Source organism: Notolabrus celidotus, chromosome 17, assembly GCF_009762535.1.
Source record: "Notolabrus celidotus isolate fNotCel1 chromosome 17, fNotCel1.pri, whole genome shotgun sequence".
Taxonomy (NCBI): Eukaryota; Metazoa; Chordata; class Actinopteri; order Labriformes; family Labridae; genus Notolabrus; species Notolabrus celidotus.
In genome coordinates this window covers 26600190-26615132 of record NC_048288.1, presented here as the reverse complement: position 1 = coordinate 26615132, position 14943 = coordinate 26600190, and the positions used below count along the sequence as shown (strand labels likewise).

The window sequence follows — 14943 nt, the reverse complement described above, 5'->3', positions numbered from 1 at the left end:
AAACAAAAAAAGACACAAAATGTCTCGTAGTTATCTATGCAATGATGTCACATCGAACTTCCACCAGATCTGTGTTCGGTCTGTCTCTGATCCACTGCAGGCGCCGTGCTCAGAGCAGGACCACCAGACAGCTGTAGTCACCAGACCAAGATTTACCATTTCATTACTGAATCAACGACTATCTTCCTCCTCTCCTCATCCATGTTGTCTTTATCGTCCTCTGAAAACCTCTGACCTGTTGTCTCCAGGTCTGGCTCTGCTTATCATGATGGTTTGTTGTTGTAGTTAAGTGAAATACGATCTGGTGATAACACAGAGTGTTTTATTCTGAAAATTAACTGGATGTTTTCATTTTGTTTTGGTGCCTGACTTCCTGTCCCGCTCCATCTGCTCTGTTGAGATTGATGCGTTGTGCTCCAACATCCGGCAAAAATAATAGTCTTGTGTATCTGATCCTGAGGGCTCCAACCTGCCGGATCAGATACGCTGCCAGAATGCAACAGAGCGGATCCAGTGGAAGTTAACACATTGACTAGAATAGAAACCTATCAGCTCCTGTGCCATGGCGGATCAGAGACGGACTGGACACGAAACCAGTGGAACTTGGCCGTCAGTGATTGTTCTAGGCTATTATATAAATGTTACCCTGTATCTCAAACATAGCACAGCTTATCTTGCAGACTCAAATAAGATTAGTATTACATTCAAAGTATAGAGGTAACACTAAGAGCTTTGAAACAAGCTAAATATTCAGCAAAAACACTGAGTCACAGCTGTAACAGTGAAATAATGCAAGTCTTCAGTCATAAACACACCTCCTCGACACTTCACTTATAAGTGCTGTACGTTATTCAACTCTCATGTAGAAAGGAAGGAAGCCATAATGATGTTCAGGCCGGAGATATACTCGATGTGGAGCTTTACGTTCACGAACACGACCAGCCGTGACATGAGCGTAATTGAAAACATACGTGCCTGTGAACTACGTGTGTTGTTGGAGGCTCCTTAAAGCTCAGGCCATGTACAACTACCAGATGTGTGGGGACAACATGGTGACACATGGTGCGGAGACCAAAGCTGCAGTAACACAGGTGGCATGTAAGGCCACTAAATCATCATGTGTTAATGTTAGCTTAGTTAGTAGCAAGCATATCTCCGGCCTTACACATAACATCCTTCAGTCTAGCTTTTCCTTCGTCTTCTGTCCTTCATGTTACCTTCTGTCCTTCATGTTACCTTACTTGGCCCTGTTAGCATTTACTACTCCTGTGTTTACCTTTCACGATGCAGGAGATCACTAGTTATCTTAGACTGTCCTCTCGGCTCTCTAACACTAGATAATTACTGATACTGATACTGAAAGCTTGACGTGGTTCTCAGTCTGCTCCCGCACGCAGTGCCTGATGTCTTCTGTGGATCTCGTTGAGGACAACATCGCTGCTGGAGCCGTCGGATATTCCGCTGTCTAGAAACACAGAGTCTGTGGTGGGAACAAAAACAAAAATAAAATTAGCGTCAAAACACAAAGAAAATCAGGTCAGGTGTCCAGAGTACAGACCTGTGGACTTACCGCTGCCTTGAGTAGCATCGCTGGTGACTGAGGAGCTTCTGGAGGTGAAGGGAGGAACTGAGCTGGATGCTGTAGCAAGGGATGAATTCCTGTTGTTCTGGGTTGCTGTGCGACTCCATTCTGCAGGAAAGTGATGTATGATAGGTGTATTCATTAATGAGTTTTAACAGTCACTTTTTTACAGTTGACATATAAATAGATGTTCCTTTCAAACTTGGGCCTCTTGTTTTTAAGTCCACACAGTTAAGTTTGTGGTTATTTCAGGCTTTGGTAAAGATAATCGTCTTGTATGGCCGTTTTATTGTCTTTCAAACCCCTCGAAGCACTTTGAATCTAACATCAACACTGTACTGGATAAATTTGGGGTTCAGTCAAGCAGCAAGCTCCAGCTGTGAGAATTGAAGCCAATGTGGAAGTGTTAAAAACTGCAGTTCCTTGAGTGTCCACTTGAGGCTGTCTCCGGAAATACCAGAAACCACATACACACCCATTCAAAAAAGCTGATCTTTACAGCAGAAATAAACATGTTTACAGCCTGGTACAAAAAACGAGTGTAGTCTGAATAGCTAATTTCTCTATAGGCACAGACTGTACAATAATACAATTTTGAGTTTTCCATAATTAGAGGCACAGCTGACTTGACTGACAGGCTGGAACACTGTAGCTGTTGGCGAGGAGGCTCAAAGCCTGCCTCTTTACCTCACACTAGCTCAGACAGACGTTTGGTTCAGTTCAGCCTTTCCAATATGGCACCCGCCAAGGAAAGGCTTCAAAACAGCGCTTCAGAAACAAATGAGTGACGTCAATGAGAATATGTCCGTTGGGCATGTGACTGCTGGAGCTTGGATCAAACTGCTAACCAGAGAGACGAGTGGCTCTACCACTTAGCCACAGTCACCCTCATTCATTACACAGCTGTATACTGAATATGCTACTAGCTGTTCTTCTTAGCAGTGCATCCATGGATGTAAAGATAACTATCACTGGATTACTTCAAAACAATAAAATATAAACATTAACTGTTTGTATCATGATTCTCAGGCAGGTTCTGCTGTTTCAAAAAGCACTACTTACTGATTTCTGATGTCTAGTTCTACCTGGTTCATTCGACATCAATGATTGCACTATCCTTGAAAAGTATTAGTCACACTAGAAATGAGTGTGTAATGTGTCTGTGTTAAGATTTTATTGACTTGTGACTCTGAGAATGATGCAATTTATGACTCAATTTTGAATGAACAGGCACCAAAGGGTTAAAGTTCTTTAACTGAATCTGTGAGCTGTTTCTATCACAGGTTGCGCTTCTGCAGTTCCAACCAGTGATGGTTTTCATAAGACACCACATTACTGGACAACCCCTGTCCTTGTTTTTAGCAGTTAGAGTCCCACAGTTTGAGAACCCCTGCCCTAATCCGTCCAAGTACCCACCTGAGTTTTCAGCCAATCGTAGTCTCCCACAGCAGAGATACGTCCTCCACTGCTTACGGACGTTCTCTTTTATAGCACAGTGGAAAATAAAGACGAGGAAACCTACACAGAGAATAAAACATCAACAGCTTGTTTGCTTTTTGTGGCTTTCTGGATTAACCTTCATACGTAGAGCTCCATATATGTATCCATGACTGACCTTGTAAAGAGTTGAATATGGAGAACAGGTAAACAAACGGCAGGTAGAGGGGCCCCCAGGCGAACAGGGCGAACCCCCAGGTGAGGCCGAGCAGGATGACGAGGCCGGCGATGCTGCGCAGGTCCGTCATCATGCTCCTGTTAGGAGCCTGGTTCTGGGGGTTCTGCTTCTTGATGCGGGCTAGCTGGACCATGACCATGATGAAGACCACCAGACACAGGCTGAATATCAGGAGGAAGTAGGCCACCACGCCCACGTAGAAGGCGATGTCGTTACGCAGCCAGCAGCTACAGGGTGAAAGATGAGGACAGATGTTGAGACTGGATTACGCTAACAGCTAAAATAAGGCATGCTAGCTGGTGGTTGTAATGTTCAGGTTAGGGTGCTGCAGATTTGTGAGTTTCTGGCTAGTTAGCATGGTGCCATTAGCTGCTTCGGTACTTAGGGGCAGCATGGTGTTTTGTGTGTTATCAGTGGGTTTTATGGCATTTCTGAAGTGACTGTTTTTTTGAGCTTTTTAAAACAAAGAATTCAAGGATTAGAAGGCGTCTTTAAGTTCAGATGGAGTTCTGGTAGTGAAGAGACCCAATGTCTATCTTGGGAAAGGTCTGTCCAAGTTTACTAGCAAAAGAAAGGCTGTCTCTGCACAATGGAAAAAGACAAACACACTGATTTTGTTAGCATATTGAAGCCAACACAGATAGGGCAAAGTGAAGCTGACTGTTTGTCGTTCTTGCCCTCTAGTGGCAAAATTAAAAACAAGGGTTTTTAGTTTTCAGTTTTAACAGTCTACATGTGAAGAAGGCAGACCATCAAGTATGTGCATCTTGCAACCAGTGATGAGTGAGGGCTTTAAAACTAGTGATGAGCCTCAAAGCTCCATGATGTGCATGATGAATCCAGCTTTGAGAAGAGGTGCATGTACAGAACATCATCGCCATTGTCCAGCAGAGACATACAATTATCTCTTTGTGGATTCAAAAGAAGCAGTTCTTACATTTCTCAAGTGTTATGTAAGAAACTTACAATAAAGGTGACAAATATTTAGGTTAACCTTTTTTTTTTAAAGTTATGTTTTGGGGCATTTTTGCCTTTTTATTGGATAGGACAGCTGGAGAGAGAGGACAGGAAGCATGGGGAGAAGAGAGTGGGGGATGACATGCAGCAAATGGTAGAGCTGGGGCACGCGCTTAGACCGCGAGGCCAGCGGTGCCCCAATTTAGGTTTAACTTACAAGTCATCTGAAGTGCCGTCTGTGTATCTTCCATAGGTAACGAGGCCATAGTTGTCTTTGTCCACTGCTATCACAATGATCACCACAATCAGAGGAATGCCTGCAAAGACCAGGGTGTAAATCAGGACAAATGTTTCAATATATCAACAAAAACTGGTTTGAAATAATCACTTGTAAAGTTGTTTAAAACAAACAGGAAGACATGTTGAATGTTCTTGAGCTCAGTTTTACTCACCCCAGCCCATCAGGGAGAACTTCAGCATGTATCTACTCAGGTAGGGGGTGAACACCTGGATCACGCTGAGGTACAAGTGCAGAGCCTCAAGCCCCGCCCATGTGAATGATGTCAGCAGGAAGTAGTGCAAGAAGAAGGCGGTGCTAATGCACAGACCCACGGCCGGGTAGAGCGCCAGCCAGCCATCCAGCAGGTAGACCAGGTTGAGGAGGAAGAGGGACATGCAGAGCTGGACGAGGATCTTGGCGGGGATATCTCTGAGCAGCTTACTGCGGAAGAGGAGTTTGTTATGATGAAGTTTAATATAAATATAGGTAGTAGGTAGAAGTCATTTAAAGCTGGTAAAGATGTAGATTCTTACTCAAATGACAGATACGTCAATAAGGTGACAGCGAGGAAAATAGCTGAGATTCCACAGCCGATGTAGGTGATGAAAGTAAGAATTTGTGCATGTTGACGGTCAACTAATCCCTCTCTGGACAAATCCTGGATTTAAGACAGAAAACACATAAATGGGCAGTAATAAAAACACAAACTCAGTAAACTGTTTTACCAGCAGGCTGATATTAGGCGCACAATTTCTCCCTTTAACTATATTCTTCAACAAAAATACAAACTTAAGTCATGTTTTATACTATTAAGATCAGTGCATCTCAAATATATAAACACAAACCAGCAGTATTGCAAAAGCTGTGAGATGGTTGCAGCTGCAGATCGTCTTCTCCGCTGTGGTGTTGACAACAAAGCAGCCGTTAGAGCTCCAGCCGCCTCGACCTCCTAAAGGAGACAACCACAACAATCAGGGACATTACATTAATACATGTTTGACAACCCGGTTGATAACAAGCTTCATCTGGTGTGCAGGTACTTACCGTTCTGAGTGGAGTCCCAGAACACACAGGAGGCCGAATGATTCTCCTGAAGAGGAAATGAGGAACAGGGAAGCCTTATTTGTAAATATTTATTTGAGTCAATTTTCCAGAGATTTAAAAGTAACCTTTTATTATGAAAAAAAAATCACCTTTCAAAATAAAATACCAGCAGGTTTAATTAAAAATAGCTTCAAGTGTTCCTGACATTAAGTTTGTAACAGTCTACACTGATCCTACATAGAAATCTATCAGTTATGGTGGTCATGAAAATGTGCATCTTTATAATAAAGGTAAATAATATCAGTCAGATATCTACCAGTGACCTCATCTGACAAACATAATGTCTCTTCTTCATGAAATAGATAAGGTGTTTGTGTGTTCACACTCACATGTATGGGGTTGATGTTTCTGATGGTAAACTGGACGTTCTCTCTCAGGTTGCTTATCGACAGATTGGCTACGCTGGAGCCCAGGACTGGACTGACCAGGGTTCGATTATTCAGTGATGTATCCTGCAAACAAAAATGTGATGAAGTGAGTCATTTCCCAACAAGCTGATGTATAACTTGCATTTAGTTTTAAGTATGCATTAGCTTATAGATAATCTGTAAATTACCCGGAAGAGGGTAGGCTTGGTGTAGAAGGTGAACTGGAGCCTGTTGGCCTGCTGCTGCTGCTCAGGACTGAGGCCTGAGGTTAGAGAGGAGGGGAGGGATACCGACCCCAGGGCTGAGTCTGACCGCTTGGAGCGAGATCTGCTGTTGGCACGGAGCTGGATGCACAAAGAGATAATGGAAATGTTACCTACCACCTGTTTGAATCTCTGTATCTGTCCAATGCCTTACATTTTTTTAAACTTCTTGTCACGTTCACAAAAGAGCATCTCTTACTTTTTTCTCAATTTACCTGTATTATAATTTACATAACTGTCATGACATCTCAAACTCATAGTTATTGCTTGTTTCAGCCAAATAAATGCTACATTAATGTCATGCAAATCCCTGGAACTGCCAAATAAAGCTGTCTGCTACCCTCTCTTATAGTAAAAAATCTTTAACCAAATGGCAAAGTGCTGAATTCACACTTATGAGTAAAGTTTTGCTAGTGAAAATTAAGAAAATGAATTTAGCTTTGCTGCTATTACAGTTTCAGAGGACCCCCAAAATTAGTAAATATAGTTGTTATAAAGCAGAGCTTGTAGAGAGAATGGTTTAACATGAGAGGGAGATGCTAAAATGTCTTTCTAAAGCAAGTCAAGTATGACTAATATGAAAAGTGGCTTTGTTAGAATCCAAGAGATATCAGGCAGGGAAAAAAATGTAGTTCAAAGTATGTGTGTTAAACTATTGGTGCAACAGGCTAAATTCAAATCGGTCTACCTGCACATTATCTGTGTTGAAGATGTTCACTGATGTTGCTGGAAAGTTAGTCCCATCCACGGTCCTCACGGCCAGCACCAGCGAGTTTGAAGAGAGGATTGCTCGGTCTCCATTCACGACCAGCTTCAGGCCGAGATCGTCCACCACTTGAATCAGCCTGTCAGCAGGAAACAAGACAAAACAATGTAGAAAAATCGAATGCATGTGTAACAGCATTTCTGTGTCAGTGAAGTTTGTGCGAGTTGTACCTGTTAGAGGATCCAGACAGGGCCGCTGAATCGCCCTCCATCAGGTTGGCGACAATGTTGATGGCCTTTCCACCCACTGACTCAGAAACAGTGGGGCCCTCCAGAAGATTCTCTAGCTGCCCAACAGCCTGTTCCACCTGCAGCATCCATCAAATTATAAGGTCATTTAAATATGACACTCCACAATGTCATCTGTTTCTTCTTTCCTCACACTTCACCCCCTTTTCCTTTTATTACAGGACCCCTCTCCCATCATCACTCACCACTCATCCCCCCCAACAGACCCAAATCTATTTCCTATTGATCACACTTCTCTGCTCCATTTATATCAAGCACTAAAATACTTGAAATCCATTTCTTGATAGGCTTGGAAGAGAAATCAATACTGTGGCCTTGCCTGAGATGAGTCGAGCTGTGCTGCATTCTGTGTTTGGTTCAGCAGCAGGTTTGCCTGTTCCTCCTGGCTTTGATTGGGGTCCACTGTGGTTGTGATTGTAGTCCCATCACCTTGAAAATGGAGACAGCAACTTGTCAAACCATATGTACCAACTGCCCAAGTGATGAAATGAATCCATTAGACAGAGAAGGAAGTTAACTGTTTGAGCCTTTCTTTCCACAAGTACTCATACTTGATCTCAGAGCTGGATAAGAGAAGCTATGGTAAGGGCCTGTGTCCACCGCCTGCATTTGTTGTGCTGGCTGCACCCACAACCTCAACTTCAGAGCACAGAACACAAAAGTTGTGTTGTGGCACTATTAAGTCGGCTTTAAATTGCTCTGTATGCTCAATATTTACTTTTACCAGGAAAATGTTCTTAAGAAGGTGTCATTTTGATTGATTAGCTAAGTTAAAGTCCCACTGATGAGTGCCGCAATGCTCCAAAAACTTTAACTATTTGTTTATTATCAACTTAGAGTGCTGTGAGCATAGCAACAGAAAGCAGCGGACACTGAGGTAATTAACTGCTTGGGACACTGACATCTAAAAAATGCAGAACTGCCTTTGTTATGTACAGAAAATAGGGGCTTCCAACGCAAAAGAATGCCATAAGTGGACACAGGCCCTTAAAATGTATCATGACACACACTTTAGGATGACTGCAAAGTGAAGCAAAAGTCTGGTGAGACAAGCTAGTAAGCACCAATGAGAAGCGCACTGAAATTGAAGGTGAGGGCCCTGCCAGCACAATAACAATGTCAGTGGAAGCAGGCCCTTACTGATCCAGAATTAATAATAGTGACAGATTGTCAGGATGCATCTTTTATTGGATTAATAGACTCCATAAACTTTTAAAATGAACCTATTCTTAACATTTTATCCTCCATATTCAAAAGCTTTAGTTGCAGCTTTCACCAAATTGAAATAGTTGACTAATCAAATACACCCACCAGGTTTTGTTGTGGTTGTGCTGGTAAGGGTTGTGGTTCCAAGAGTTGTTGCAGAAGTTGTTGAAAGCTGTGCAGTAGTGTTGTTAATCTCGGTCACAAGCGTAGGTGTAGTAGCTGCGATGGTTGTGGTTGACGTTGTAGATACATTCCCAGCTGTTGTCGTTGTTGCTATAACTCCTGGTTCGTTGGTTGTTGAATTGACGACTGTGGTTGAACTGGTCGTAGTTGAACTCATGTTGATTCCTGTTGTTGTATTGGGCTCAAGAGTGGGACTGGCATCAGTTGGAGCTGCGGTGGAGTTGGTGTCAGTTTGGTTGGTGATATTGTCAGGAAGTGTCACCAGGGTGTGATTTTGAGTCTGGTTGTTCGTTGGAACAACTGTCGGTTCAGTGATGTTACCGACAACAGGCGCTGTAGTTGTTGTTTCATTACCTTGTCTTGAATCTGCAGGTTCTGTCACATTTGTCTGAGAAACACTCGTGTTTTGTTGTATTTCCCCACTGTGTGTAGTGGTGACATTGTACGATACAGTGGTAGCAGTTGTAGTCCCAGCTGTTGTTGTGTTATTGATTGTAGTTGTGGTGACATTGGGCATTACAGTGGAATTAGGTGAAGTTGTAAAAGGGCTGATAGTTGTGTTCATCGTTTGAGTTGAACTGTTTATAAGGGTTTCTGCTGTAGTCAGGTTGTACACTGTTGTGAAATTGTTAGAAGCTGTTGTGTGATTGTTGGGCAATGTAGTAGCATTGAACTCTATGGTGTTGTTGGGAGTAGCTGTAAATGGGGTGATTGTTGAGTTAACTGTTGTAGTTGAAACATTGTTGTTTGCTGTCGTTAAGTTGTACACTGTTGTGTGATTGTTGGGAGATGTAGTTGCATTGAACTCTTCAGTGTTGTTGGGAGTAGCTGTAAATGGGGTGATTGTTGAATTAACTGTTGTAGTTGAACCATTGTTGTTTGCTGTAGTTAAGTTGTACACAGTTGTGTGATTGTTGGGCAATGTAGTTGCATTGAACTCTACAGTGTTGTTGGGAGTAGCTGTAAATGGGGCGATTGTTGAGTTAACTGTTGTAGTTGAAACATTGTTGTTTGCTGTAGTTAAGTTGTATACCGTTGTATGATTTGGAGAAGGTGTAAATGAGTCAGTTGTAGATACATTAAACAGGGATGTATCAGTTGGTAGAGGTGTAAATGTGTTGGGTGTAGTTACATTGTTCCCTACAGTGTGATTTGGAGAAGCTGTAAACATGGAGGTTGTTGGACTACTTGTTGTAACTGACCCATTGTGCAGGTTCCTGTCGTCACCATCGATTGTTGAGTTCTGCTGCGTTGTGTTAATGTTAGAGACTGTTGTATGGTTGTTGGTCGGAGATGTACTGTTGTATGTGACGGTGTTATTGGGAGTTGGTGTGAATGTGTTACCTGTTGAATTACTGGTAAAGGAACTATTGACCAGTGTCCTATTGTTGTTTGCTGCAGTTACACTGTTCTCTGTTGTGTTACTGGGTGACGGTGTAACTGTGCTAACTATCGTATCACTTGTTGTCGTGACGTTGGGCTGTGTTGTTTCATTTGGAGATGTGAATGTGACAGCTGAAGTTACATTATTCACTGTTGTGTCACTTGGAGAAGGTGTCAGTGGGTTGGCTGTAGTTACATTGTTGGTTGTTGTAACATTTGGAGGAGGTGTAAATGATGTGGTTATAACTGAGTTGTTATGTGTTGTGTTACTTGGTGAATGTGTAGATTGTTCAGCTGTAGTTACATTGTAGACTGTGGTATCAGTTGGGGAAGGTGTCATTGGACTGACTGTAGTTACATTGTTGATAGTTGTATCATTTGGAGAAGATGTCGGTGTGACGACTGTAGTTACATTGTTGATAGCTGTATCATTTGGAGGAGGTGTAAGTGTGATAGCTGTAGTTACATTGTAAACTGTTGTAGCATTTGGAGAAGATGTCAGTGTGACGGCTGTAGTTACATTGTTGATAGCTGTATCATTTGGAGGAGGTGTAAGTGTGTTGGCTGTAGTTACATTGTACACTGTCGTATCACTCGTAGAAGATGTTGGTGTGATGGCTGTAGTTACATTTTTGGATGTTGTAGCATTTGGAGAAGATGTTGGTGTGTTGGCTGTAGTTACATTGTTGGATGTTGTAACATTTGGAAGAGGTGTAAGTGTGTCGGCTGTAGTTACATTGTTGATTGTTGAACCATGTGGAGAAGTGGTTAACGGGTTTGCTGTTGTTACGTTGTAGACTGTCGTATTACTTGTAGTAGGTGTAACTCTGTCAGTTGTAGTTACATTGTTGATTGTTGTGTCAATCGGAGGAGTTGTAAATGTGTTATTTATAACTGAGTTGCTGCCTGTTGTGTTACTTGGTGACTGTGTAGACGTGTTAGCTGTAGTCGCGTTGTAGACTGTTGTATTGTTTACAGAAGATGTAAACGTTTCAGGTGTAGTGACCACATTGGCTGTTGTTTGATTGGTGGACGTTGTGGATGTCTCAGGTGTAGTTATATTGTTAACCGTTTTGTTATTAAGAGATGGTGTAGATGTTCTGGCTGTAGTTACATTGTGCACGGTTGTGTCATTTGGAGACACTGTGGATGTTTTAAGGGTTGTATCAGTAAAAGCAGTTGTGTTGCTCTGTGATGTTGTGTTTTCTGGAGCTGTCACATTTTTATTTGCTGTGGTTGTGTTTTGCAATTTTGCCGTTCCAGTGGTCGTTAATAACGTTGTGTTTGTGGACAAAGTTGTATTTTGTACAGCTTTACTGTCAGGGGTGGTCCATGTCGTGTTTTGTGTAACGGCTGTTGTTGAAGAGTTTGCATTGTCAACAGTTGTGAGTGGAGTTGTCGTGTTAGGCTGAGCTGTTGCTTGTGACACATTTGTCAGTGGAACTGCTGTAGTATTCCCATCTGTTGTGTAAGTTTGTCCAGTTGTGTTAGTAACAGATGGTGGTGAAGTTCCTGGTGTTGTAGTGATGTTGTTGTTGGTCAAAGTTGTACTTTGTTGGGTGGTAAGAGGCTCTGGAGTGCAGCTGTCAGTCAGAAGAACAGCAAGGCTCTCACTTGGCTCACTAAAAATCAGAGAAAAGTAACATAACTTATATTTAGTGTCCACAGTTTTGGGCTAAAGCAGATACCTTGGTAAAGCTCAGTGGTAGGGATGCTTGTATTAGTATTTTACAATTTACAATTTAAAAAAATGCCATATCCTAAAAAAATTTAACTTATTCCAACCCTATAAACACAAACATTTTGATTCACATATTATGGTCGAACTTCATTCTAGTGCTGTTGTGGATTTGCGAGTATAAGAGGTTTTTGTTTATTATCTGAGTTTCCCTGAATTTTCATTGATAACTTTGAAGATAATTACAGAGATGTTTGTTTCTCTGATGCTCTTTAATAACTACAGGAGGCTCCAGAATCATGTTTAGATGCAGCACTGAAAAAAGTTTGAACCCTAGAATGACAAAATCAGCTTTTTAAAGCCACCTCTATAGTATTTATTCATCAATTACCATTTCAGCAAAGTGGGGTCAGGTTGGCAGACGTCAGTGGTCTGCAGGTCACTGGCAACCCAGGTCAATTTGGACGCCAACAGAGTTTGCACAGTCAAACCAGAAGAACCACAAACCACTGCAGACAGACAGAATAGCGTCAGTAACAAATGGACTGTTCATGCTTTTAAATATATATTAGACGTTTTATAGGAAAATGCATGAATCTGCACACTTACTCATCCGAGTAAGTGGACTCTCGATTGTTATGCTATCTCTCTGGTCGATGACTTGATGCAGAAAGGTCCTCAAGGAGCAACCGTCAACTGGTCCAGACATTTCCAGTATCACCATGCAGCTGTACAACCTAGAGAGCAGCAGCAAAGAGGTTACATGACCCATTGACTTTTCTGCTTTACATGTATAACCATCAATAAAACATTCCCAAAGTTATCCTGGTTTGATTGAGAAACTCTTTAAAGCTTGTAAAAGCCAACAAGAAGAAACACGTTTACCTCTGCTGTGTCCCGTGGCAATCCAAATGAGCCCTCTGGATTAAAAATATAATTGGATTATCACTTCTACATCATTGTAAGGTTATCAATGTTGTTTTGAAAGATTTTGTTTGGGTGGCAAACTGTTATCAGTAATAAGACTTACCTTGTAGTATTTTGAAAAATCCTGGCAGAAAGACCTGACAAGAAAGAATTATTCACATTTAATGAAGCACTACCTCCAAAACTTTTTCACCACTCCTCAAAAGCTTCAACACATAAAGCAGTGTTGCATTATAGTATCAAATAAAAGGGTTTTGTATTATTTAACTTCATGTATCACTTGGGAACAGTCACAAAGACACCTGGTGCCAAGAAAAGAAACGCAGCTCAATGTTATTCATATAGAGTAGAGACTTACCCTGATGTGTTGTCATTACACATGCCGGCGATACCGCCTCCTAATAACTGCAAATTGAGGTTAGAAAGTCAGTAGAAAGCAAATATAATGAGATATGTAATTCATTAGTTCTGGGCTTTACATACCATCATTTTTAGGATCTCAATTTTAACAGAAGCTCCGCTAATACCGATCCTTATGGCATAAAACTGACCTAAAGGGAGATAAAAATAAGGCATAGTTAAAGAACGGCTTCAAATCACACATCATGAACATGTTTTTAAAATTAGAGGTTAAGTTTATAATATATTTTTGTATTTCATGTTTTTAGCATTTTCAGTTTTTCTATTTGATGTTTGTTGCATTTTCTTTTTTTTCTATTTAATGTTTGTTGCATTTTCAGTTTTTGTATTTCATCATTGTAACATTTCCAGTTTTTCTATTTGGTGTTTGTAGCATTTTCAGTTTTTCTATTTAATGTTTGTAGCATTTTCTTTTTTGTATTTCATGTTTGTAGCATTTTCCTTTTTTATTTGATGTTTGTCGCATTTTCAGTTTTTCTATTTAATGTTTGTAGCATTTTTTTTTTCTATTTTCTATTTGTGGCATTTTTAGTATTTCTATTTGATGTTTCTAACATTTTCAGTTTTTCTATTTGATATTTCTAGCATTTACTTTTTTCTATTTTCTATTTGTGGCATTTTCAGTATTTCTATTTGATGTTTCTAACATTTTCAGTTTTTCTATTTGATGTTTGTAACATTTTCAGTTTTTCTATTTGATGTTTGTAGCATTTTCAGTTTTTGTATTTCATCATTGTAACATTTTCTTTTCTTGTATTTCATGTATATTTTGTATGTTATGTTTGTTTTATGTTGACCCCAGGAAGAGTGGGATCTGAATAAAGGAATAAAGGAATACTACTCTACTGTCTGTATGTGTTCAAAGAAATCTCGAGAGTTGCATCTTGCTAAGTGACTACCCTATTATGTAGTTTCATATCCTTTTTCACACTTCATGCAGGAAAAACATATAATCCAATCTTGATTCTTCACCGTAAAGTTTGTGTAACATCCTAAAATCAAAGTAAGCCTTTGCTCTTCACTTTCCAATGAACACAGAGACAAAATTATGTCTGTTTTCTTACTTGCAGTATCACAGAAAGCGTTGCAGTCACAATAGCGAGGCACCACACCTGAGGGCAAAAAACAAACAAACACCATTGCAGCAGCAGAATCATCAGAGAATTACACTGAGAATATCTGTGTGTTACTCACTGCTGCAGGAGTCGGTCTTAGTATGCAGGACAGGGTCAGAGTTTGGCTCTATGACGGAGCTGAGTGAAGAAACACTGATCAGATATGCTCACAGTGAAAACAGAGATGGATATGCATTGCTTGGAATTAAAAATACTGCTCACCATGTAAGCTTGGAGGGTTTGTTTGCCTGGCAGATGTCTTCCAGAGAATTTGAGGATGTGCACCTCATGAATCCACCACTAGAGGGCAGCATGTCCTCACAAAGATCCCGACCTGAAGAGGACATAATCAACATGAGTGAGCTTAAATTACAGAGTGTGTGGCTTTAAGGAGTTCTTTATGTGGAGTGTGAGAATATTTCTGGGAATTGGAGATATTTCTAGCTTTCTTCACTTCCTAGTGAAGCTGTATGAGGATTTAAAAAGTGGGTAAGGCATGCAGGTAATAGATATGGTTTACGGGGACAGAATGATTTGTGTTTGAGGGAGTCCTCAAAGCTGTGTGTGTGTGTGCCTGTCATTCCATCTTTGAGAGGACCAGGGTTTCTGTGCTTTCATAATGGGGACATGATTTAGACTTGATAAAGATGTGACAAACTCTCATCCTGTGTTGGTTGTGGCTTCTCCTATAAAACAGAAGCTGTGTCTGTACTTCTGGTGTTGTTTGGATCTGGACTTGGATCGTGGATGCTTTTTTGTACAAGGGTATTAAAAGAAAAACAACTCTA

At 41.0% G+C, this 14943-nt stretch overlaps 1 protein-coding gene across 1 annotated transcript; it reads right to left on the bottom strand.

Moving 5' to 3' along the window:
- Nucleotides 1-500: 500 nt before the first annotated feature.
- adgrg2a (adhesion G protein-coupled receptor G2a) lies at nucleotides 501-14484 on the bottom strand. The gene is made up of 24 exons (XM_034706977.1): nucleotides 14378-14484; nucleotides 14235-14293; nucleotides 14105-14152; nucleotides 13104-13171; nucleotides 12979-13025; nucleotides 12724-12757; nucleotides 12579-12613; nucleotides 12303-12430; nucleotides 12085-12202; nucleotides 8555-11637; nucleotides 7563-7672; nucleotides 7166-7302; nucleotides 6918-7074; nucleotides 6155-6310; nucleotides 5928-6050; nucleotides 5539-5584; nucleotides 5340-5443; nucleotides 5028-5152; nucleotides 4667-4935; nucleotides 4432-4531; nucleotides 3198-3484; nucleotides 2999-3100; nucleotides 1571-1690; nucleotides 501-1480 (listed from the first exon to the last, which is right to left on the bottom strand). The coding sequence occupies exons 1-24, from the start codon at nucleotides 14467-14469 to the stop codon at nucleotides 1377-1379; spliced, it is 5652 nt and encodes a 1883-aa protein (XP_034562868.1). The 5' UTR covers nucleotides 14470-14484; the 3' UTR covers nucleotides 501-1376.
- Between the last annotated feature and the right edge of the window lie 459 nt (nucleotides 14485-14943).